The sequence below is a fragment of the Eschrichtius robustus genome, chromosome 1 (genome assembly GCF_028021215.1).
Source record: "Eschrichtius robustus isolate mEscRob2 chromosome 1, mEscRob2.pri, whole genome shotgun sequence".
Classification (NCBI taxonomy): domain Eukaryota; kingdom Metazoa; phylum Chordata; class Mammalia; order Artiodactyla; family Eschrichtiidae; genus Eschrichtius; species Eschrichtius robustus.
In genome coordinates this window covers 196,120,022-196,145,244 of record NC_090824.1, presented here as the reverse complement: position 1 = coordinate 196,145,244, position 25,223 = coordinate 196,120,022, and the positions used below count along the sequence as shown (strand labels likewise).

Sequence of the window (25,223 nt, the reverse complement as noted above, 5' to 3'; positions counted from 1 at the left end):
TAAGTCACATAGTTCTGACTGCAATTTGGGGGGATTAATTAATAATAAAGAGTTACTATAATGAGAACCGTGCATCAAGTTAATTAAATAACATCATAAAGAAAGACGAGATAAATCCAGAATGTGGGACACACTATGAGACAACTGGTGTAGATCTTTAAAAAGGCAGGGAAAAAAAGAAGAGATCAATCCAGATTAATAGAGAATAAATGGACATTAAAAATGTGATATATTTCCTGGATTTTTAAAAAACTGTACCTATAAAACAGTTTGGGGATGTTTGGTGAGAATAATATTACAGAATTACTGTTAATTTTCTTAGATGTGACAAAGGTTTAGGTTATGAAGGAATATGTACTTATCCTTACAAAATACATGATGAAATGCTTAGGTGTATGGTTTAGTGCGAAGTCTGAAACTTTGTTTATTCACACAATAAAGTATACGTGCATATGCACATACAGACACACCTAGACACAAACATGGATACACACACACACACACGTATATATAAACATACATAAACAGATAAAGCAAATGTGACAAAATGGTAATGATTAGTCAATCAAGACAAAGAGTACTCAGGTGTTCAATGCATTATTTCAATCTTTCTGTAAGTCTGAAAATTCTCAACATAAGAGTTGCTGGGAAAAGCACCACCTGTAGCATCAGATACTGACTTCAAAGGGCCAACTTAGTAACATCGTACTCCCCTCTGCTTAATCTTAACCTCTAAAACAGTGGTCTCCAAATCGGGCATACACATCCTAGGGCACAGACTAAATGAACCAGAGATACGGGAAGAAAATATTAGAATTTCTATTAATAATTTACCTCTTGCCCTGTAAGACTTCTATTTTTGGTGTGTTTCATAATGTACTATATGTATTACTACAGTAGAACTTCTATAATTTGTAAATACATAGACACATTTTGAGGCTATAAACTCAAAAGATATTTGTTACTGATGAGGGCAGCAGATCAACGAATTTGTATATACTCTTATGAGGGCAGCAGATCAGCGAATTTGTATATACTCTTTTCTAAAATAGACATAACTTTTTTAAGTCTCTGAACATCAAACGATTATTAGAACCAGTTCCTTTCGCGTTTATACAAGGGCTTACCGACACAATAATTTAATCTTCAATCTTTATCAGAAACTCTTGACTCTAAAAGAAGCAGGAAACAGAGAATAAAGGCAGAGGGAAGTATTAACATAAAGCTAGGGAGTTGAAATATCAACAAAGAACAAACAGTATGATCACAAGTTATCACCAATAAAATGTTAGGTTTTGTTCAATAAGGAAATCTAATATTTTAAACACTGAGATTTAACATGCTCTAGAATATTATAAGGAAAAAATATTGCTGAAGCTAGAAAAACTTCAGGGAAAAAAATTACTAAGTATTATAATTTCAAAGGAAGACCACACTAAAAAAGAATATATAAAACTCAAGGCAGCTTTGCTTAAAAACCAGGGGGGCATGTAATTATAAACAGCATAGAAAATAATCTAGATATTTGACTAGAACACTTAATCGAACCATGATTCTAAAATAAAAGATAACTGAACATAAGGTCTTTGAGAAAATATTTAGGTAAGTTTCTTTTATATATTTATTCTAAAGGCTGCAAGGATTCATCGACAATGAAAAAGATTTTTAAAAATTAGAAAATGATATGAGTGAAGAATTTAAACTATAATTTTGTTATTAAATATTTAAAGAGTTATATAACAGGATGCTATATAATTGTTAATACAATCAGTAAGATGAGAAAAAGAAAACAGTAATTTTAATGTATTAAAGAAATGAAAATTTGACCAATTATACCAATGGACCTCATTTTAGAAAATAATTATATAGCTTTTGCAGTTGCATGGTTTACCATATAGGACACTAATTTATCTTGTATAAACTTGAAGCTTGGGACTGAAGATAGTTTCATGCTGAATTATACATATGTCATATATGAAAATTGTATCTATCAGAAAAGAATGTTAGGGGTCTATTAAGCATTCTAATTACAAAAATTAAGAGGTATAGAAACAAGGTCCAGAAGTTTTTAATATAAAGAAGGGAATCTCTGGGCACAGGAAAACGTTCATCACTGAGTAGGAGAGACAGGTAACAGTGGAGCAGGACCAGGGAGTTAGAAAAGACTGCAAAATCATGGTAAGGACATACTACATATTATTCCTACTAGGTAGGTTTAGGGCACTGATATATTGCCCATCCAACTGACTGTGGGGTTTGTTGGCTACTCAAGCTAGATAGTATATAACTGGGCTGAATTTTTCCATTCAAATGTCACTCGCTTATGGATACACAAACTTTATAAAGGAAATAAACTGAGAAGTAAAATTTGCTTCACAGAAATTCATATTATAGTTAGTTCTTTTTATAAATAATCCTATTCCCTTTAAAAAGGGACAGCTATCTTTCAAAGAAAGATTTTACGGAAGTGCAACACATACACTGGTTGCAGAACAAAATCACTGTGCTCCTAACTGGTCCTTTCCTATTTCCGTCCTTGCTATGTCATCTGAAAGATGAAAAATCCAGTGGTTCCTTTCCAGTGGAATTTTTTCCGTCTGCTATTTTTATACCTAATAAGTGAAAACTGCAAACTAATATAGTATCAGTTTTAAGTATTCATCATTTAAATCTTTATAAAGGTAAAGAAACTTGCATATGCATTGTAATAAGGGTAGTCTTTTTTCATTTCACCATTCTTTGACTTTTACAGGGCAAAACACATACTAGAGAATATATCATTGATTTTACATCATGAAGCATATCAAAATACAATGGTAAAAATGATACATTTGCCATTGGTAAACAGGAATTCATCAAAAGACAAAGAGAAAAATACAATATGACTTGAGACGAAATGTATCACTTTAACTAGAGTATTCAAATTGGAATGAGAAAGAGTACAATGTTTTGACAACGTTCATCAAAAAACAACGTATTAAAAAAATTTTAATGTAAAGTTTGAATTCAAATTTTAAAACTACTATTTGAGGGCAACGTACTCTAAACTCAGGAAAACACAACACTAGGGTGAAACACCCTAAGTTGAAGATGAGGATTTAAATTTGAACCTACCTTGCCAAAGATGGAATCATTTGTCAAAAGGAAAGCAAGTATCTGATCATAATAGTCTGAGAAAATACAAATTAAATCTTCATTTATGGTGTGACACCTGTTACTAAATCAATTCATTTACTACGACGCTCAACTCAATTTTTCAGTTGTTTAAATAACAGCGTTAAATAATAGCACAAGACTAGGGAAATTATAAATATTTAAGGAGATTAAAATGTCAGTAGAAAACATATTACATAAGGATTAAAAGAAAAGCATTCATTCAAACTACTCCTGAATAAGAAGCCAAAATAATTCCATTTAGAACTTTAAAAGAGAGAGAGCAGCCCATAAATCCCCTTTGAAAGACAAGAATAAATAAACAAACTGTTAAGCAAAGCCAGGAATCTAGATGACTTTGAAACATCCACTTACATCCATTTTAATGAAGAATTAAAGGATACACTGTGTTAAAGACATATTTAAAAGACTAGCAGTGGAATAAGACAGATGAATCAAATTTTGTTATAGCCTAAATAATTACAAGAGACTTTGAAAACGTAGTGTAATTCATGTTTTCTTTCCAGTTTCAAAGCTTCTATCCAATGCCTCTATCTTTGGTGTCACTGCCACCAATAAACACAGTATACAGCTTAGAAACCTAATTACTATCTTCAACTAGGAAAAAGTAAATTAACATTATTTCTTTAAAAGTAAGATATAAAGAATGTGGTCCAACTTAATTTTGTCTCATGGTCCCACAGTATTCTGAAATATCATGCCAAAATGTAAAAGTTTAAAAGGGAACATCATCATTTCCTATAAATGCACCAAAAATTTAGCTACTGTACGCTGGTGTGATGACAGCTAGTAGTATGCAGAGGCCACACAACGACATAACATACGTGTGTTCAGCGCACAATTACTCCAAGGAAGGTTCAGTTTAATGGGAAACTGAAACATGGACAACATAATGCCTTCATGTACATATGCTAAAGCGTTGTTCTCTTGCAGTTCAAAAGGACAGTGTAATTCTCTTAAATTTACACAAAACATTATGAAACATGGTAGTTGCTCATGATTAAAATAAAACAGCAATGTCAATTAAGTTAACAGTGTTAAATATATTCACATGATCACCACCGTGATTCAAAGTGGCCACGAGTGAAGTTACACAGCGATCTATGCACACATCTGCCACAACGGTGCTTGCCAGTTTGACTTTCTGCAGACCAGGTAATTTTACGAGACAAATAATCTTGCACTGATTCTTTCATATTACGAAAGGAATCAGATGTTGTAAGTAGTTTCATTCCTCTGGGGGAGGGGGAGGGGAGGACCTCTAAAAAGTCAGTGCAAATTGAAGAGAGGTCTCCCTTCTTGAATATTGGAACTTGCTGACCAAGATACGATTCCTATAAGCTGAGGATAAACAAATCTTAAGATATCAAAGAATCTCATAACATTGTCATCGGCGTTTAGCAGGTATTTGCCACAAAGAGGAATCCCAGCCCTACAGCAGGGCCTTCGGAGAGTATGGCTGCTGGGGCGGAGGCGGCTGGGGCAGCGCTGACGTTAAAGTGTAGTTCGGCACCTGGGACAGGCTGCTGCCTGCGTTCTGGTACATGGCGACGTCGGGGGCGGCAGCGGCGGCAGGAGGGGGACTGTACACTGAAGGCTGGCTGGGATACGTGCCTCCTGGAACGGAAGTGCCCATCGTGCTGTGGAGCGGAAGGAACACTCGGTTAGATCAACAGTGACTTACCCAGCCGCTTAGAGACAAACAGGAAAGCTGTTCATGATACAGTTACTCATTCATGCAACGCATTCAATAAATACTTAGTAAATAGCTATAACGTGCCAAACACTGTTATTTGAGGCACGGGGATATCATCAAGAAAGAAGGGGGAAACGTCCCTACCATCATGGAGCTTACATCCTAAAAGGAGAAAAAAGATGATAAAAAATGTATAATATATCAAGAGGTAGTAACAAGAGGTGGTATAAAGAAACATAAAGCATCGTAGGAGAACCACGAGTTCCTGGGACAAGAGGTTCCAGGGTGGTCCCCGAGGCTGCTCAGACACAGCTACACTGAAGCAGCGACCTGGAAAGAGGGGGAGGGAGTGATACCGATTATCTAGGAAAACAGGCTTTCAGGCCAAGAGAAAAGCAGGCCCTGGAGAAGAGAGAAGGCCAGGCACGTTCAAGGAACTGGAGGAGGCCTTGAGGGCTGGGGCAGCGCGAGCAGAGCGGAGAGTGGCACGGAGCCAGGCGGCAGAGCCAGAGGGCAGAGGAGCCTCGGGGTACGTGGCCGTGCGGACTCTGGCGAGGACTGTGGCGTGCATTTGAGTGGGACGGAGACACACTGGTTGGTTGCGGACACCAGAGCAACGCGACGTGACTTGGCTTTAACAGGCTCACCCGGGCCCAGGACAGAAGCCAGGTGACCTGACCGGGGGCTGCTGTAATCGTCCCTGTGAGAGCCGTCGGGCAGCTGGCGAGAGCCATGGAGGAAAGGGGAGGGAAGGGTCCGATTTTGAAGGAAGTTCCATCAAAGGAAGTTTACGTCATGTCTGAGGTAAAATCTTAGAACTAAGTTCTACTCTACTCAGGTAGAGCAGCCATCCACTGAAAAGGAAAAGACTACAGATAAGGGCCACGGCAGATTGGGGGAGGGAAAATCAAAGCACAGTTTTGGACATGTCAAGTGAGGTACCTAGGAGATTCCCAAGAAATGACAGTCAGCAGGCGGTCAGCTATGCGGGTCTGGAGCCCAGCACAGAGGTGAGGGCTAGCAGCTTGAATTCGGGCGTCATCAGCACACACAGGCGGCGTTCAGGGTCAGGGACCTGAATGACATCCCCCAGGGAGCGACTGCAGACAGAGGAAAAGGCACTCCGTGTTTTGAGCTCTAGAGCTAGAAGTCAGGGAGATAAAGAGGCACTAGGCAAAGAAGGCTGAAGAGTGGCAATAAGGCAGAAGGAAAACTAAGAGAGCATGGTCACGGCCAAGTGAAGAAAGTATTTCAAAAAGGAAGTGACCACTGGGTCTGGCCACATGGAAATGGCTGGTCCCTAAGAGCAGTGCTGGAAGACTAGGGGAGATGAAGACCTGATATCCTCCTTTCTCTTATTCCCTGAAAACAGAGAAGCAAATAACAGAGACCTTCTCTCTACTCCCACTAACACACTTACCCACTGTCTGCACCCACACCCACGGTACATCCTGCCTTGCCTCCTGCTGGAACTGCCCACCTGCCAGTGCTCCCCTCACTGTGCACTGACCCCCCATCCCACCAACCAGAACTCCTTCGAGCTGTCTTGATTCATGTCTTGGCTTCCTCTCTTCCCATCCCCAACCTGACAGTCGAGTTTCTACCATGTGTAAGACACCAGGATATATAAAGAGAAATACTAGGAGCTTTAACAAGCAGATTTCCCCCCCACCTCTCTGTGAAAAATGTAAAACAAGCTATACAATGGGCAATTGCCTAAAATTTTCAAAATACTGCCTATTTTTAAACTTTTCTTCAATTCCTATATTGTTTATAAATCAATGTTGGTAAATTCAATACTCTTGTACTTTGCACAAATTAAACCAATTCCCTATTATAACAGATAGTCATTTGCTGCTACATTCCACCAACTAATGTAACCACGTAAGTCATGCTTAAAGGCATCACCCATTATCATTCCACAAGTGTTGTGCTGTGAAATATAAAGTATTACAAGGACTCAGGTTTCGTGCTATTGGTCACATCGATAAGGGTCACAATAATGCTATTATATCATATTGAGACCAAGTGCTAAGCTCTGGTGCCAAAATGCCTAGTTTTGTATCTTGGCTAAATGGGACCTTAGCCGTCGTTCCCTGCCTCAATTTCCTCATCTATAAAATGGGGATAATAGTGTACCTACTTCAGGGGTTATTACCATCAATGAGTTAACACACATAAAGCATACAGCGCAACACCTAGTGCTTACTATCCCATAAATGTTAGCTATTACTGTAATCATTCCCACTTTGTACTATATTCCTCATCTCAACTTAAAAGTTCTACCATCCACCCAGTTGTTCAAGGGTTAAAACCCAGCAATTCTCTCATATCTCTGCTCTGCACTATCTCCCCACCGTGTTACCCATAGGCAATCATTTGCTCATCTCTAAATAACTCTTTTCTCATCCCTATCTTGCAGTTAGACACTCATCATTTCTTGCCTAATATACTAGCCTCCCAGCTCCTAATCTAGTCCCTATGAATCCATCAACACTATCACCATCTGAAGCTCTTTTTGGGCTTTCCCAGACAAGACCCAAGCTCCTTAACATGGTATCTAGGACCATCCATTATCCTTGTCAATAAGTCCAAGCGTCTCTCTCACCTCTCCCCCGCAGAGACTTTAACCCTTTAGTAACACTGCACCACTGGTAATGCCCAACATGCACCGTGCGTTTTCACTGCTCCCCATCTCACCCATTCCATGGGTACCATGCATTTCGTAGCACGTCAAGTCAACAAAAACATGAGAACCACGTCTTTGTTCATGACAGACAATCATTCTTACTTTTTCCTCCAGTCTTAAGAGCATATTTTTCTTGGAAATCTTCCCTGAACCCTGAGGCTCCTCAAGCACCCTGCATATACCTTTCTTTGTAATTTGTGTTGTAACAACATACTTTGTGTGTGTTTGCCTCCATTAGCCCCTAAGAACCTTGAGGCTCAGAAACTCCAAATCAATGGTCAACTAATATCTGACAAGGGAGCCAAGAATACTCAATGGGGAAAGGATAGTCTCCTCAACAAACGGTGTTGGGAGAACTGGATAACCACATACAGAAGAAAGAAAAAGGACCCCTGTCTTACACCACACACAAAAATGAACTTGAAATGGAATAAAAACTTAAATTTAAGACCTGAAACTGTAAAACTCCTAGAAGAAAACACAGGGTAAAAAGGTTGTTGAGACTGGTCTTGGCTGCGGTTTCCTGAATATACAGCAAAAACACAAGCAATAAAAGCAAAAATCAGTAAGTGGGACTACATCAAACTAAAAACTACAGCAAAGAAAACCATCAACAAAACCAAAAGGCAACCTATGAAATGGGAGAAAATATTTGCAAATCACAATATCTGATAAGGAGTAAATATCCAAAATACATAAAGAACTCATACAATTCAATGGCAAAAAACCTAACAATCCATCGCTTAAATAAATCATCACTTTGCTTTCTTGACCTCCCTCTCTGTCTCTGAATTCTTTCTGCCACAAGAACCTACCATGGGAACCATCCTTGTTGGAGCCATTCAGGAGAATTCAGGAGGACCTTCAAGATGGCGGAGGAGTAAGATGTGGAAGTCACCTTCCTCCCCACAAATACATCGGAAATACACCTACATGTGGAACAACTCCTACAGAACACCTACTGAACGCTGGTAGAAGACCTCAGACTTCCCAAAAGGCAACCAACTCCCCACATACCTGGGCAGGGCAAAAGAAAAAAGAAAAAACAGAGACAAAAGGATAGGGATGGGACCTGCACCTCTGGGAGGGAGCTGTGAAGGAGGAAAAGTTTCCACACACTAGGAAGCCCCTTCTCTGGCGGAGACGGGAGTGGCAGGGGGGAAGCTTTGGAGCCACGGAGGAGAGCGCAGCAACAGGGGTGCAGAGGGCAAAGCGGAGAGATTCCCACACGGAGGATCGGTGCCGACCAGCACTGACCAGCCCGAGAGACTTGTCTGCTCACCCGCCGGAGAAGCTGGGGGCTGGGAGCTGAGGCTCCGGCTTCGGAGGTCAGACCCCAGGGAGAGGACTGGGGTTGGCTGCGTGAACACAGCCTGAAGGGGTCTAGTGCGCCACAGCTAGCAGGGAGGGAGTCCGGGAAAAAGTCTGGAACTGCCGAAGAGGCAAGAGACCATTGTTTCGGGGTGCGCGAGGAGAGGGGATGCAGAGCACCGCCTAAACGAGCTCCAGAGACGGGCGCGAGCCGCGGCTATCACCGCGGACCCCAGAGACAGGCATGAGACGCTAAGGCTGCTGCTGCCGCCACCAAGAAGCCTGTGTGCAAGCACAGGTCACTATCCACACCGCCCCTCCCGGGAGCCTGTGCAGCCCGCCACTGCCAGGGTCCCGTGATCCAGGGACAACTTCCCCAGGAGAACACACGGCGCGCCTCAGGCTGGTGCAACGTCATGCCGGCCTCTGCCGCCACAGGCTCGCTCCGCATTCTGTACCCCTCCTTCCCGCCGGGAGGCCCTAATCAGCCGTTCCTTTAACCCTGTCCTGGCTGGGCAGGGAACAGATGACCTCAGGTGACCTACACGCAGAGCTGGGGCCAAATCCAAAGCTGAACCCCAGGAGCTGTGCGAACAAAGAAGAGAAAGGGAAATCCCTCCCAGCAGCCTGAGGAGCAGCAGACTACATCTCCGCAATCAACTTGATGTACCTGCATCTGTGGAATACCTGAATAGACAACGAATCATCCCAAAATTGAGGCGATGGACTTTGGGAGCAACTGTAGAGACTTGGGGTTTGCTGTATGCGACTGACTAGTTTCTGATTTATATGTTTATCTTAGTTTAGTGTTTAGCGCTTGTTATCATTGGTGGATTTGTTTATTGGTTTGGTTGCTCTCTTATTATTTTAATTGCTTTTTTATTTTTTACTTTAATAACTTTTATTTTATTTATTTATTTATTTATTTTTTCCCCCTTTTCTTCTGAGCCATGTGGCTGACAGGGTCGCGGTGCTTCGGCGGGGTGTCAGGCCTAGGCCTTGGAGGTGGGAGAGCCGAGTTCAGGATATTGGTCCACCAGAGACCTCCCAGCCCCACGTAATATCAATCGGCGAGAGCTCTCCCAGAGATCTCCATCTCAACGTTAAGATCCAGCTCCACTCAATGACCAGCAAGCTACAGTGCTGGACACCCCATGCCAAGCAACTAGCAACACAGGAACACAACCCCACCCATTACCAGAGAGGCTGCCTAAAATCATAATATGGTCAGAGACACCCCAAAACACACCACCAAACTCGGACCTGCCCACCAGAAAAACAAGCTCCAGTCTCATCCACCAGAACAAAGGCATCAGTCCCCTCCACCAGGAAGCCTACACAACCCACTGAACCAGCCTTACCCACTGGGGGCAGACACCAAAAACAACAGGAACTCTGAACCTGCAGGCAGTGAAAAGGAGACCCCCAAACACAGTAAGTTAAGCAAAATGGGAAGACAGAGAAACATGCAGCAGATGAAGGAGCAAGGTAAAAACCCACCAGACCAAACAAATGAAGAGGAAATAGGCAGTCTACCTGAAAAAGAATTCAGAGTAATGATAGTAAAGATGATCCAAAATCTTGGAAATAGAATGGAGAAAATACAAGAAACGTTCAACAAGGACCTAGAAGAACTAAAGAGCAAACAATGATGAACAACACAAAAAATGAAATTAAAAATTCTCTAGAAGGAATCAATAGCAGAATAACTGAGGCAGAAGAACGGATAAGTGACCTGGAAGATAAAATTGTGGAAATAACTACCACAGAGCAGAATAAAGAAAAAAGAATGAAAAGAATTGAGGACACTCTCAGAGACCTCTGGGACAACATTAAATGCACCAGCATTCAAATTATAGGGGTCCCAGAAGAAGAAGAGAAAAAGAAGGGGACTGAGAAAATATTTGAAGAGATTACAGTTGAAAACTCCTCTAATATGGGAGAGGAAATAGTCAATCAAGTCCAGGAAGTGCAGAGAGTCCCATACAGGATAAATCCAAGGAGAAGCACGCCAAGACACATATTAATCAAACCATCAAAAATTAAACACAAAGAAAAATATTAAAAGCAACACAGGAAAAGCAACAAATAACATACAAGGGAATCTCCATAAGGTGAACAGCAGATCTTTCAGCAGAAGCTTTGCAAGCCAGAAGGGAGTGGCAGGACATACTTAAAGTGATGAAAGGGAAAAAGCTACAACCCAGATTACTCTACCAAGCAAGGATCTCATTCAGATTCGACAGAGAAATTAAAACCTTTACAGACAAGCAAAAGAAGAGAATTCAGCACCACCAAACCAGCTTTAGAACAAATGCTAACGGAACTTCTCTAGGCAGGAAACACGAGAGAAGGAAAAGACCTACAATAATAAACCCAAAACTATTAAGAAAACGGTAATAGGAACATAACATATCGATAATTACCTTAAATGTAAACCCATTAAATACTCCAACCAAAAGACAGACTGGCTGAATGGATCCCAAAACAAGACCCGTATATATGCTGTCTACAAGAGACCCACTTCAGACCTAGGGACACATACAGACTGAAAGTGAGGGAATGGAAAAACATATTCCATGCAAATGGAAATCAAAAGAAGGCTGGAGTAGCAATTCTCCTATCAGACAAAATAGACTTTAAAATAAAGACTATTACAAGAGACAAAGAAGGACACTACATAATGATCAAGGGATCAATTCAAGAAGATATAACAATTGTAAATATTTATGCACCGAACATAGGAGCATCTCAATACATAAGGCAAATGCTAACAGCCATAAAAGGGGAAATCGACAGTAACACAATCATAGTAGGGGATTTTAACACCCCACTTTCACCAATGGACAAATCAAACAAAATGAAAGTAAATAAGGAAACACAAGCTTTAAATGATACATTATACAAGATGGACTTAATTGATATTTATAGGACATTCCATCCAAAAACACCAGAATACACTTTCTTCTCAAATGCTCACGGAAAATCCTCCAGGATAGATCATATCTTGGGTCACAAATCAAGCCTTGGTAAATTTAAGAAAAGCGAAATCATATCAAGTATCGTTTCCGATCACAACGCGATGAGACTAGATATCAATTACAGGAAAAAATCTGTAAAAAATACAAACACATGGAAGCTAAACAATACACTACTAAATAACCAAGAAAACACTGAAGAAATCAAAGAGGAAATCAAAATATACCTAGAAACAATGATAATGAAAACACGATGGCCCAAAACCTATGGGATGCAGCAAAAGCAGTTCTAAGAGGGAAGTTTATAGCAATACAATCCTACCTCAAGAAACAAGAAACATCTCAAATAAACAACCTAACCTTACACCTAAAGCAATTAGAAAAGAAGAACAAGGGAACCCAAAAGTTAGCAGAAGGAAAGAAATCATAAAGATCAGATCAGAAATAAATGTAAAAGAAATGAAGAAAACGATAGCAAAGATCAATAAAACAAAAAGCTGGTTTTTGAGAAGATAAACAAAATTGATAAGCCATTAGCCAGACTCACCAAGATAAAAAGGGAGAAGACTCAAATCAACAGAATTAGAAATCAAAATGGAGAAGTAACAACTGACACTGTGTAAATAGAAAGGATTATGAGAGCTTACTACAAGCAACTACATGCCAATAAAATGGACAACCTGGAAGAAATGGACAAATTCTTAGAAAAGCACAACCTTCCGAGACTGAACCAGGAAGAAATAGAAAATATAAACAGACCAATCACAAGCACTGAAATTGAAACTGTGATTAAAAATCTTCCAACAAACTAAAGCCCAGGACCAGATGGCTTCACAGGCGAATTCTATGAAACATTTAGAGAACAGCTAACACCGATCCTTCTCAAACTCTTCCTAAACATAGCAGAGGGAGGAACATTCCCAAACTCATTCTGCGAGGCCACCATCACCCTGATACCAAAACCAGACAAAGATGTCAAAAATAAAGAAAACTATAGGCCAATATCACTGATGAACATAGATGGATAATCCTCAACAAAATACTAGCAAACAGAATCCAGCAGCACATTAAAAGGATCATACACCATGATCAAGTGGGGTTTATCCCAGGAATGCAAGGATTCTTCAGTATATGGAAATCAGTCAATGTGATACACCATATTAACAAACTGAAGGATAGAAACCATATGATCATCTCAATAGATGCAGAAAAATCTTTCGACAAAATTCAATACCCATTTATGATAAAAACTCTCCAGAAAGTAGGCATAGAGGGAATGTACCTCAACATAATAAAGGCATATATGACAAACCCACAGCCAACATCGTTCTCAGTGGTGAAAAACTGAAACCATTTCCACTAAGATTAGGAACAAGACAAGGTTGCCCACTCTCACAACTATTATTCAACATAGTTTTGGAAGTTTTAGACACAGCAATCAGAGAAGAAAAAAAAATAAAAGGAATCCAAACTGGAAAAGAAGAAGTAAAACTGTCACTGTTTGCAGATGAGATGATAGTATACATAGAGAATCCTAAAGATGCTACCAGAAAACTACTAGAGCTAATCAATGAATTTGGTAGAGTAGCAGGATACAAAATTAATGCACAGAAATCTCTTGCATTGCTATACACTAATGATGAAAAATCTGAAAGGGAAATTAAGGAAACACTCCCATTTACCATTGCAACAAAAAGAATAAAATACCTAGGAATAAACCTACCTACGGAGACAAAAGACCTGTACTCAGAAAACTATAAGACACTGATGAAAAAATTAAAGATGATACAAACAGATGGAGAGATATAGCATGTTCTTGGACTGGAAGAATCAACATTGTGAAAATGACTATACTACCCAAAGCAATCTACAGATTCAATGCAATCCCTATCAAACTACCAATGGCATTTTTCACAGAACTAGAACAAAAATTTCACAATTTGTATGGAAACACAAAAGACCCCGAAGAGCCAAAGCAATCTTGAGAAGGAAAAATGGAGCTGGAGGAATCACACTCCCTGACTTCAAACTATACTGCAAAGCTACAGTAATCAAGACAGTATGGTACTGGCACAAAAACAGAAATATAGATCAATGGAACAGGATACAAAGCCCAGAGATAAACCCACACACATATGGTCACCTTATTTTTTATAAAGGAGGCAAAAATATATAATGGAGAAAAGACAGCCTCTTCAATAAGTAGTGCTGGGAAAACTGGACAGCTACATGTAAAAGAATGAAAGTAGAACACTCCCTAACACCATACAGAAAAATAAACTCAAAATGGATTAAAGACCTAAATATAAGACCAGACACTATAAGACTCTTAGAGGAAAACATAGGCAGGACACTCTATGACATAAATCACAGCAAGATCCTTTCTGACCCACCTCCTAGAGAAATGGAAATAAAAACAAAAATAAACAAATGGGACCTAATGAAACTTAAAAGCCTTTGCACAGCAAAGGAAACCATAACCAAGACAAAAAGACAACCCTCAGAATGGGAGAAAATATTTGCCAATGAAGCAACTGACAAAAAATTAATCTCTAAAATATACAAACAGCTCATGCAGCTCAGTATCAAAAAAACAAACAACCCAATCCAAAAATGGGCAGAAGACCTAAATGGACATTTCTCCAAAGAAGATATACAGATTGCCAGCAAACACATGTAAGGATGCTCAACATCACTAATCATTAGAGAAATGCAAATCAAAACTACAATGAGGTATCACCTCACACTGGTCAGAATGGCCATCATCAAAAAGTCTACAAACAATAAATGCTGGAGAGGGTGTAGAGTAAAGGGAACCCTCTTGCACTGTTGGTGGGAATGTAAAGTGATACAGCCACTATGGAGAACAGTATGGAGGTTCCTTAGAAAACTAAAAATAGAACTACCATATGACCCAGCAATCCCACTACCGGCCATATACCCTGAGAAAACCATAATTCAAAAAGAGTCATGTACCACAATGTTCACTGCAGCTCTATTTACAATAGCCAGGACATGGAAGCAACCTAAGTGTCCATTGACAAATGAATGAATAAAGAAGATGTGGCACAGATATACAATGGAAGATTGCTCAGCCATAAAAAGAGATGAAATTGAGTTATTCGTAGTGAGGTGGATGGACCTAGAGTCTGTCATACAGAGTGAAGTAAGTCAGAAAGAGAAAAACAAATACCGTATGCTAACACATATGTGTGGAATCCAAAAAACAAAAAAAAAGGTTCTGAAGAACCTAGGGGCAGGACAGGAATAAAGACACAGACGTAGAGAATGGACTTGAGGCAATGGGGAGAGGGAAGGGTAAGCTGGGACGAAGTGAGAGAGTGGCACGGACATATATACACTACCAAATGTAAAATAGATAGCTAGTGGGAAGCAGCCGCATAGCACAGGGATATCAGCTCGGTGCTTTGTGACCACCTAGAGGGGTGGGATGGGGAGGGTGGGAGGGAGACACAAGAGGGAGGGGATACGGGGATATATGTATATGTATAGCTGATTCACTTTGTTATACAGCAGCAACTAACATAACAATGTAAAGCAATTATACTCCAATAAAGATGTTAAAAAAAAAACAAACCTAACAACCGATTAAAAAATGGGCAGAGGACCTGAATAAACATTTTTCCAGAGAAGACATACAGATGGCCAACAGGCACATGAAAAGGCGCTCAACCTCACTATCCACCAGAAAAGGAAAATCAAAACCGCAGGGTTATCACCTCACACCTGTTGGACTGGCTATGATCAAAAACACCAGAAGTAAGGACTGCTGGCGAAGATGTAGAGAAAAGAGAACACCTATGCAGTGTTGGTGCAGTCAGTATGGAAAACGGTATGGAGGTTTCTCAAAAAATTAACAATAGAGCTACCATATGATCCAGCAATGCTTCTTCTGGGCATATATCCAAAGGAACTGAAATCAGGATCTCAAAGAGATATCAGCATTCCTATGTTCACTGCATCATTACTCACAATAGCCAAGAAACGGGAAAAGTTAAGGGTCCGTCAAGGGATAAATGGGTAAAGAAGGTGTGAGGCAGAGATAGAGATACACACACACATGAATAGTACTCAGCCGTGAGAAAGAAGGAAACCTTGTCCCTGTGACAGAGGACAAATACCGTGTGATCTCACTTATACCTACAACGTCAAACTCAGACACAGAAAACATCTGTTTAACAGATGTAAAATGAAATAACTGACAAATAAGTACCTAGCTTTGGTCACCTTAGTATTATCGTGGCCACCACCACTCAGGTAGGTCTAGAAAACTGTATCAGTACCACCTTCCCCAGTTATCAGTAATATCACCCTAGGGTGACAGAAGTCTGGAAAAGTGACCACCCTAAAACCAAAATTCTATGTAACAGAATAAGAAATTGCCTCCTAGATACAAACTGAGGGACACGAAAAAACTTGCCTACCAAAAACGGGGGGAAAAAAAATTCCTCCTTGACCTTGATTTGCAGTTAGAAAGCTTGAGTAAAACATGCTGTACACCTCTATCGAGTACACTTCCACCCCCAGTTCTCACTCTTTCCAATTTTGTGAGCCGACGTTTGTTTTGCCATCAGTTTTCTCATTCAAACACACACACATATGCCCATTTACACACAACTGTTCCCAATATATCTTTTAAAAAATTGCTTCAAAGCCTGTGTGAAGTCTTTTCAAGGAACTGAAACATATATCTCACTGGCCTAACACAGCCCTTGAAATTCCCATCAAAACATTTACTGGCTTCCCTGGTGGCGCAGTGGTTGAGAATCTGCCTGCCAATGCAGGGGACACGGGTTCGAGCCCTGGTCTGGGAAGATCCCACATGCCGCAGAGCGACTAGGCCCGTGAGCCACAATTGCTGAGCCTGCGCGTCTGGAGCCTGTGCTCCGCAACAAGAGAGGCCGCGATGGTGAGAGGTCCGTGCATCGCGATGAAGAGTGGCCCCTGCCTGCCGCAACTAGAGAAAGCCCTCGCACAGAAACGAAGACCCAACACAGCCATAACTAAATAAATAAGTAAAATTTAAAAATAAACAACAAAAAAAGCCCAAAACATTTACTTATCAAATATTTACTGAGTTCCTACCAGGTGTAAAACTCTGTGCTACGCCGCGATGAAGAGTGGCCCCTGCTTGCCGCAACTAGAGAAAGCCCTAGCACAGAAACGAAGACCCAACATAGCAATCAATCAATCAATAAATAAATCTTTAAAAAAAAAAACAAAAAAACCTCTGTGCTACGTAGTGTGGCTCCTCTAAAGGTGAAAGATGCCACTTCAGCTCTCAAGATATGACGGTTTAGTGGAGATACAGAGGACAACACGATGACACGATATGCTGGGGGCCTGAGACAGCATCAGAGGAGGAACAGTGCTGGCGAGGTGGGAAGGCAAGACAGGCTTCTAGTAAAGACGAAGCTAAGCTAAGAGCTGAAGAATAAGCAGCCATTAGCCCGGCAAAGAGGGCTAGACGTTTCAAGGAAATGCTCTGCAAAAAGCACCTACTGAAATGTACTTGTGTTTCTGGAGAGGGGACATTTACAGCTACCGCACGTCAGCAGCCAGGCCCTGGAACACAGTGCGGGTCCTGCACGGGGGTCTCGCGTCCAAATGGCAGAAGAGGACAGAGCAGCCCCCAGCAAACAGCGACAAGGTGCTCTGGCTCTACAGCACGTCATGGTTTGAGAAGCTCCCAACAGAGGATCTCACTTACAAGGATAATTCCTCAAGGCTCTGAACTAAGAATGGATCCCAAGTAATCTCTGGTAATGAGGCATCCAGAGCAGCATGTGACATGGTAACAGAGGACTAGCTGGGACAGAGGTGGCACTTATGGCTAATACTGAAGTATCTGAGAGGTTCCTATATATACTACTCGTGTACACTGGCTAACTTCTCAACAATACCTACCTCTACTCACTTTGATCTAATTTTAAAGCAGCATGTTACTCTCCTAATAGTTGCTCCCTACCAATTTCTATGTAACAGTATTCGCTTTTTACCAAACTGAGACTTAAAAAAAAAAAAAAAAAAAAGAAAAGAAAAAAAAGTCCTTGGACAAACAGAGTTAGACCTAACTTTTTTCCTAAGCTATACAACCCAGTAGGGAGCGCTGTTTTCTTGTTGCTGCTGTTTGATGCCTGTAACAGGCTTCCGCATCACCATCCTTCTTAATTAAGGTCACTTCAGAATATGAGATGTGACCACAAAATCATGTTTGACAATCCCCAAGCATCCCTAGAGTGTGACTCTTTGGGGTATGAACAGTACAATAGTGAGGGCAGTACAGGAGCATTCTGGGCAACTCCACCATTGATGGAAAGGTCCCTAGAAATTGTACCTGTGCCACCAAGAAACTTCTGTTGTGAGTCAGAACATCATGACCTCTGGAGTTACACACTGCTGAACTCTTAAGCCTACCTATTCGATCCAAAGTGATGACTTCAGCTTAGATGCCCACTGAAGTAGAAAAGGCATTTATAAATTATGAATAATATAATGTATAAATATAATCATTTACATTATAGGGGCATTCTAAGTAAATGACCAGAACAATGGGCCTGTCATTTCATATTCAGCTACTCGCCCCATGAACCACAGGGGCGTACAGCTTCTTGTACTGTCTCTTTTCATGTGGTTTATTATGCTGTGATATATACTGAATTCCCACACAGGGTAAAAAGAAGGGAATATTTGTCTTTAAGAAACAGCCCAGAACTATAAATTCTAAAATAATAACCACAGGAACATTCAGCTTTTATGTGAAATTTGTGTAAAGCATTAAATTATAGTTATCAAAGTAAATTTAAGTTACATTGAAGTTCTTAACAAATATTATCACAGACGCAAATAAAAACAAAAGAAATTATGATAGGAAGGAATATAAAAAACACAAAGCTAAAACCAGAATACAGCAGTTCAAGGACTCAGCAGGACAGAGGGCTGGCTTGCTGGCTAGGACTGCAGAACTGCAGGGGGTCCTACAGAACCCACCTGCCACCACAGACGGGGCTGACCGTCTGGCATCAGTGACGACACCTACCCTGGATTTTCCTTATCCATTTTTTATGATTACAGACGACCAAGGGCACCTGAGAGTTTTAACAGCGCTGAACGCAAACAAGAGCCAATGATCACATTACTTGGGGTAGGAAGCCGGAGCCTGCTGACTGGGAAGGGCTGGGCCGGCAGGCAGCACGGCTCCTTGGCTGAGAGAAGACAGCTGCTCTGGCGGAAGGCTGTAGCTCTGGGGCTGGCTCAGCTGTGCGCTCCCTGCGACCAGGTAAGCACCACCCTGAGGAGGGCCTGGGTACACCTAGGACAGTCAGAGACAAAACACGTTAGGGTCCCTCGGATTTTAACAGGCATGCATTGTTACAAAAGAGCAACAATTACATCTCTGAAATGGTTTCCTGAGTTCCTTCTGGTGACAGGCATTTTATTTTATTTTTTTAACGTAGATTTTATTTATTTATTTATTTATTTTTAATTGGGGTACAGTTGCTTTACGATAGGCGTTTTAAAAAGTGCTTTTCAGTGAAGTGGGCTTCTGATGATTTTTGTTTTTAGGGAAACATTAGCTAAACTCGTGTCTACCTCTGTACAGAAGCAGTAAAGAAACTTACCTTGAAATTTTATACTAATATAATCCTTCTTTCCACGTTGATACTGTATCTCCCTAAAAGGAACCCCCAAAGGCTGAAGAAGTGTCTTTGAATTCACTGCATTACAGCAACAGTCTGCATTTGTTTCTAGGCATCTACACAGAGATATATCTCCTAAGTTACCGCTTACTGAACATAGAGCAAGCTATCCTCCTAAAGCAAGGTCAGCAGACTTCTTTGTCCAGGGCCCAGACAGTAAACGGGGTGGGCTTTGTGGGCCATGTGCACTCTGTTGAAACTACTGGGCTCTGCCCATAGAGAAAGCAGCCAGCAACGACGGAGAAACGAATGAGAACGGCTGTGTTCCAGTAAAAGTTTATTTAAAAAAAAGAGGTGGGAGGCTGGACTTTGCCCTTGGGCCATTGTTTGCGTACCCCTGCACCTAAAAACTATACTTGTTTCAAGCTATAGAGATTAAAGTCTTAAGTGCCCCCTGAGTCTTAAATGCACATAATACTCTAATTTTCTGTAGTATCCATCAGATCCTTCCATTTCACATGTTTGGAAACAGAACTCCACTGTCCAGGGAGCGAGACTTGCAGCAGCTGTTAGGACAGGAACACACCCATCAGGAAACAAAACAACACTCATCTGAAGGCTGCGTTAAGCCACACGAGACTCACTACACACAGAATCCAAAGGTCTTCATTATGGACGCAGCTAGTCCAGTCCTCACGAATACAGCTGTCTGTACTTTGCAAACTGAACAGGAAGGCTTGCTCTCTGTCTGCTGGCTCACACTGGCATCAAGACTCGTGGGTAGGTGTCATCCAGCCCCACAGTTCTCAGGCCTGGCTGCTCTTCTCCAGGGTTCTGGCCCCTCCCACCAGAAGTGGACTGCGTCAAAAAAAAATTCATCTGCACAAAGTTTATGCTACCCTACGTGGATAAAATGCTGTGTCTGGCTAACTACTCCCTATACCCTGAACTTAGTGAGTTTGTGGGAAATGGGCTCTTGAAATAGTTGCTGGGCATGACGAGAGGAAAAAGGGCTCTCTGTTGCGTTACACACATTCTCATGCAAAGGAACGGAAAAAATCCAGATTAAAGAAAGTCACTATAAAACTGAATATGGTAGATACTCACAAGAATTTAGTAATAATTAGAAATTTTACTCAGACAGACAAAAATTGTAGTTCTTAGCCAGATAATTAGATATGAAGCTTTAAAAATATACAGATGTTTGGGCCTCATGCCTGGATTCAATAGGTCTGGGTAGAGCCAAAGCATCTGTTGTTTTTGTTTTTTTTTAAAGCTTGAGAGTGATTGATGTGCACCCCTGCAGAAAAATAATTTTTTAGAACAAGAACTATTATTATAGCTAGCATACTACACATTGTATTTGTCAAGTGAAAAAATCTTAACTTTATTTTTACTCCAAACATCACTTTTAGAAAGTTTCACGTTTTACAAAAACACAGCTATTCCAAATAATCTCAAATATATTTGAGAATTTAAAACGAAATACTTGCATCTTTAAAAGCTTACCTGAGAACCAGAAACACCGGATGACTGAATATAATACTGCTGATTCTGTAATTTTGCATACATGGAATACATTGGATCTTCATTCATTAACTTGGTATACAAGGACAGGGCCTCCATCACTTTAACATTGAGTTCCGAGAGTTCTGAATGTTTTCTGAAATATTATACAATGATGTGACACATAACTGCTATTTAAATGATATAATGTTCTAAATAATAAGATGCATCAAAATAGCAAAGATAGCAAAGAGTGGTATAAGTAGACATTATTAAAAATTTAACCTTGTAACAAAAAAAAAATATCCTATAGTTTAGCTCCAAGGCAACCAAAACTGTTTCAGATTTAGGTGCTGTGCTGGAAGGACTCTAGCTTATTGTACTTGACTTTACCTCAAATTATCCAGGTTTCCCTCGTTAATAACAGATGGGTCATGTGTGGGCCCTGATGATGCCGCTTACAGCAAATATGATTATAATAGTTAACCCTTATTTTTAAAACGGACTAACATAGTGAACGTCAAATAAATCCTCACTTAAAAGCGGGAGGGGGGGCAGATGAGTCTAATTTTAATTCCCACATCAAGTAGAAAACAAGTGAATGAGAACTGGCATATCTTTAAAATGAAAATAAAATAAAATACAAGGCAGCTCTATTCCAATACGCAGTTTAGAGAGATCTATGGGGAAGAAGGTACACAATACAGATGGAGCACATGCTTTTTTACCTGTCAATATCTTCCAGCTTCTCATCAATGAGAGGTCCCATCTGGTGACACATGGCTAAGATGACAAGATTTAAAGAAATATAAGAAAATGCAGCAAAAGAAAGCAACCCTCTGATGGATATTCATGTAGTTTAAGGAATAAAAGATCTAACTTGGAATAATAAAAATTCTATTAATTAATCTTAGCCCACAGAACCCAAGACTGATTTTCCTAGCTATTTATAAAATCAATACTTTAGATTGATTGTATTGATCTCAGAAATTTTTAATACCAATTTTCATTTTACAACATTTTAAACGTTGAATAAAATATTTAATTTGGGTAGAAAAGTATAAGAATTTGAATTCTACCAAAGGTTTAATTAAACTGCATATAAACGTGAGACTGGTCACAGAAGAGTCAGAAATGTTAACATTGTTTATATCATTTTCAATTTGATTTAAATATAAAACCATGCTGTAACAGAACACTAGATATAACCCCTAATTATTCTTTATTTGCAAGGGAAATGGAAAGCAAGGTTTACCTTCAAGATGAAGTAACTCTGGAAGATCTGGTTGATCATCACTGGGATCTGTACTTTGCAACATCTGCAGCAATTGGTCCATTTTATCCTACAGGAATTAAACAGTTACTATAAAAAGTAACAAACCATTATGCAACAATACCTTCTCACTTCATTAGTTAGATAGTGGCTAATCCTGTAATGCACAGATAGGAAGACTTCAATTTCGCTTCTATGTATTTACTGTCTGTGTATTCTCTTTACTATCATGTGAAGTCAGAGCCCTTTTGAAACGGCTACCAGAAATTCTCTTAGATGAGAAGAAATAGAGCAACATTTAAACTTACAACATGTGAGTTCTTTAATCTCTTAAGTCATGCTAGTGGACTTCTGTGTCACTTTGTTTTGGGGCAGCTGTAGTCTTGCCATGCTGACAGGTGTAACCTCTCTCTCAAGCTGGCAGTACTTGTGACTAACAGCTCCGTTACTACTTCTCTACCAGGGAGAATATAGCAGCTGTTTCAGAAAGGCACAGCTCGGCTCTGGTACAGCTGTTCTTCTAAGTAGCACCAGAAGGATTTACTCTACATTCTCTTTCCACCAATGTTTCCCTTTGTCATCAAATAAAGGAGGAAGATTTGTGGCTTCTCTATTCTCCTATGTGAAAGGCTGGAAGGCATCTCAAAGCAATGACTCAGATCTATTTCAGAATCTTTTGCTGTAAGACCAACAGAACTAATGAAGGCATCATTACATAAATACATCTATATATTATATTAGTAGAGATGTATCTATATGTAAGTTTTAAAAAACCAAAATATACATCTCATGTACCAAAGAATATTACCGTAATAATTACAAGCTTTTCTCCATTCATGGTTTTTATATGGTTATGCTACTAAGCATAGTTACTTAGGTGAATAATTTAAAGACTACCAATTCTAAGCAAAGTAGTTATTTATACCAAAACAAAACTCAATACTCTGTACAGAAGGATAACAGTTTGAGAGATGAATTAATCACCAGAGAGTGAAAACGACACACGTATATTAAAACACTCTTCTGAAGTCAAAAGAATTCCATATTTAGAAATAGATATTATTTTTCAACGTGAAAGATTCACAATTTTCATTTTAAGTAGTCTAAAAAAGAAGGCACATGTCAGAAAAGTTTGCCTACAGCCAAAAAAAGAAGGGGAGGGGAGTAAAATGAGAGTGAGAGTCAACTAACACATGGATAATTTCTCTTCTCTTTGTTTACAGAATTCTACAACCTATTTGAAATTATCTACTATCAGAGAAATGAGGTTTCTAGATAGACCGCTAGCCTGACCCTAGAAAATGCATGCATTTTCCGATGGAATGCTATAGCCAAACCTAAATTTCCCTAACTCCAGTACATTCTCTGGGGGCTCTCAGCACAGCTTCTACAACCGTTTCGCTAAAACAGTGCTCTTCAAACTTTCTGCTTCTGGTTCCCCTAAAAAAAGGCTAAAAACCTACAAATCCCCTCACATAGTTTAAAGATGACATCTCATTTTTCATCATTAGTTTAAAATGTTACAAAGAATATAATTTCCAGAGCATTTAAAAATAAAAGTCACACACGACCTAGAGGGGTGGGATGGGGAGGGTGGGAGGGAGGCTCAAGAGGGAGGGGATATATGTATACATAGAGCTGATTCACTTTGTTGTACAGCAGAAACTAACACAACATTGTAAAGCAATTATAATCTGATAAAGATGTAAAAAAAAAAAAAAAGTCACACATTCTTTTGAATATACCCAAAAAGTCTTATTATAATAGTGTTTGTAATAGCAAAAAACACACAAAGAACTGAAAACAACCTAACCGTCCAACAACAGAATAATGAAGTCATGATAAGTCCATTCTATGGAATATTAAGCAGGAATTAAAATAATGAGGTACAACTATACGTACTGACATGGTAAGAATGGGACTAGGGAGGAACTTTCCAGGAGAATCTTTGTTTCGTCTGTATTGTTTGAAGTTGTACAACAACAAAACACATGCATTAATCAAGTACTGAATTTTTTTAAATGAGAAAAGAAAACCATTGCAACTTCAGTACTGAACGTATGATGCTCTCAGGCAGGAAACCACTCACCTCATCAATGCAGGCTTGTTCCGGCTCTGGTTCTAGCGTCTCTACCTGAACATCGTCACTAAACTGTACCGTCTTCTTCTCCGTTTTAACTGTAAAACATGTAACATTTGTCGTTTCCTTATAAATTTAACATTTTATTTAAAAGCACTTTAAGTTTAAGGAGAGAACTTGGGTTTTTCTTGTATTCCCATCAATCTGAGAAACTCAGTTTAAGGGATAATTCGGTTGCAGATTTAGGCAACCATGACAGAACATGACATTATGAAATTCTGTGAAGACTTCTTAATTTTTTCTTCTGAAGATTTTATGTTTTCCATAACAGATACTTCACTAAAAATAAGAACTATATTTCTGGAACAAAGATTAATCACCTATTACATATGAGAGTTTAGTAAACTGCTGAACAGAAAGCAAAGCTTTACAATGGCATAAATGAATTCTGCTATTGAAAATAAATCCTCTTTTCAAATTACCAGTCCTTTCAAAGAAAAATCTCCACTTTTGCACAGGCCACGCTCTTTCAATGTAATGAATTGGGAAGTTAGCTATATATTCCCCGCACGCCACTCAGTCTTTTTTTTTTTAACTAAGTGAATGACATCCAGGCCAGCGGAGAGCTTTACAAGTGGCCTTGGCAGGGATCTGAATTTTCCACTAAATCAGTCTGTATTTTTTAGTTACATCATTCTTGCAATTGAAAAGGTGGTTATTAAGGGATCTGCAAACCAGAAGCACGTATTTCTCTTGCTCAACAAAGCAATCTTTAAAAAGATTCAATGTAACATTAACCAGCAAATATAAGGTTATGATTAACATAGTAATTAATCTTCTCCAAAGTAATACTGA

At 39.7% G+C, this 25,223-nt stretch overlaps 1 protein-coding gene across 1 annotated transcript in view; it reads right to left on the bottom strand.

The window, feature by feature from the left end:
* Positions 1-3,519: 3,519 nt before the first annotated feature.
* Positions 3,520-25,223, bottom strand: part of STAM (signal transducing adaptor molecule) — a 68,492-nt gene continuing 46,788 nt past the window's right edge. Inside the window, exons 9-14 of the mRNA XM_068562039.1 lie at positions 24,378-24,466; positions 22,271-22,358; positions 21,744-21,798; positions 21,019-21,172; positions 19,009-19,181; positions 3,520-4,814 (exon numbers count right to left, since the gene is read on the bottom strand). Coding sequence (XP_068418140.1) covers positions 4,607-4,814; positions 19,009-19,181; positions 21,019-21,172; positions 21,744-21,798; positions 22,271-22,358; positions 24,378-24,466 — 767 coding nt within the window. The 3' untranslated portion in view covers positions 3,520-4,606. The remainder of the gene's footprint in view (positions 4,815-19,008; positions 19,182-21,018; positions 21,173-21,743; positions 21,799-22,270; positions 22,359-24,377; positions 24,467-25,223) is intronic.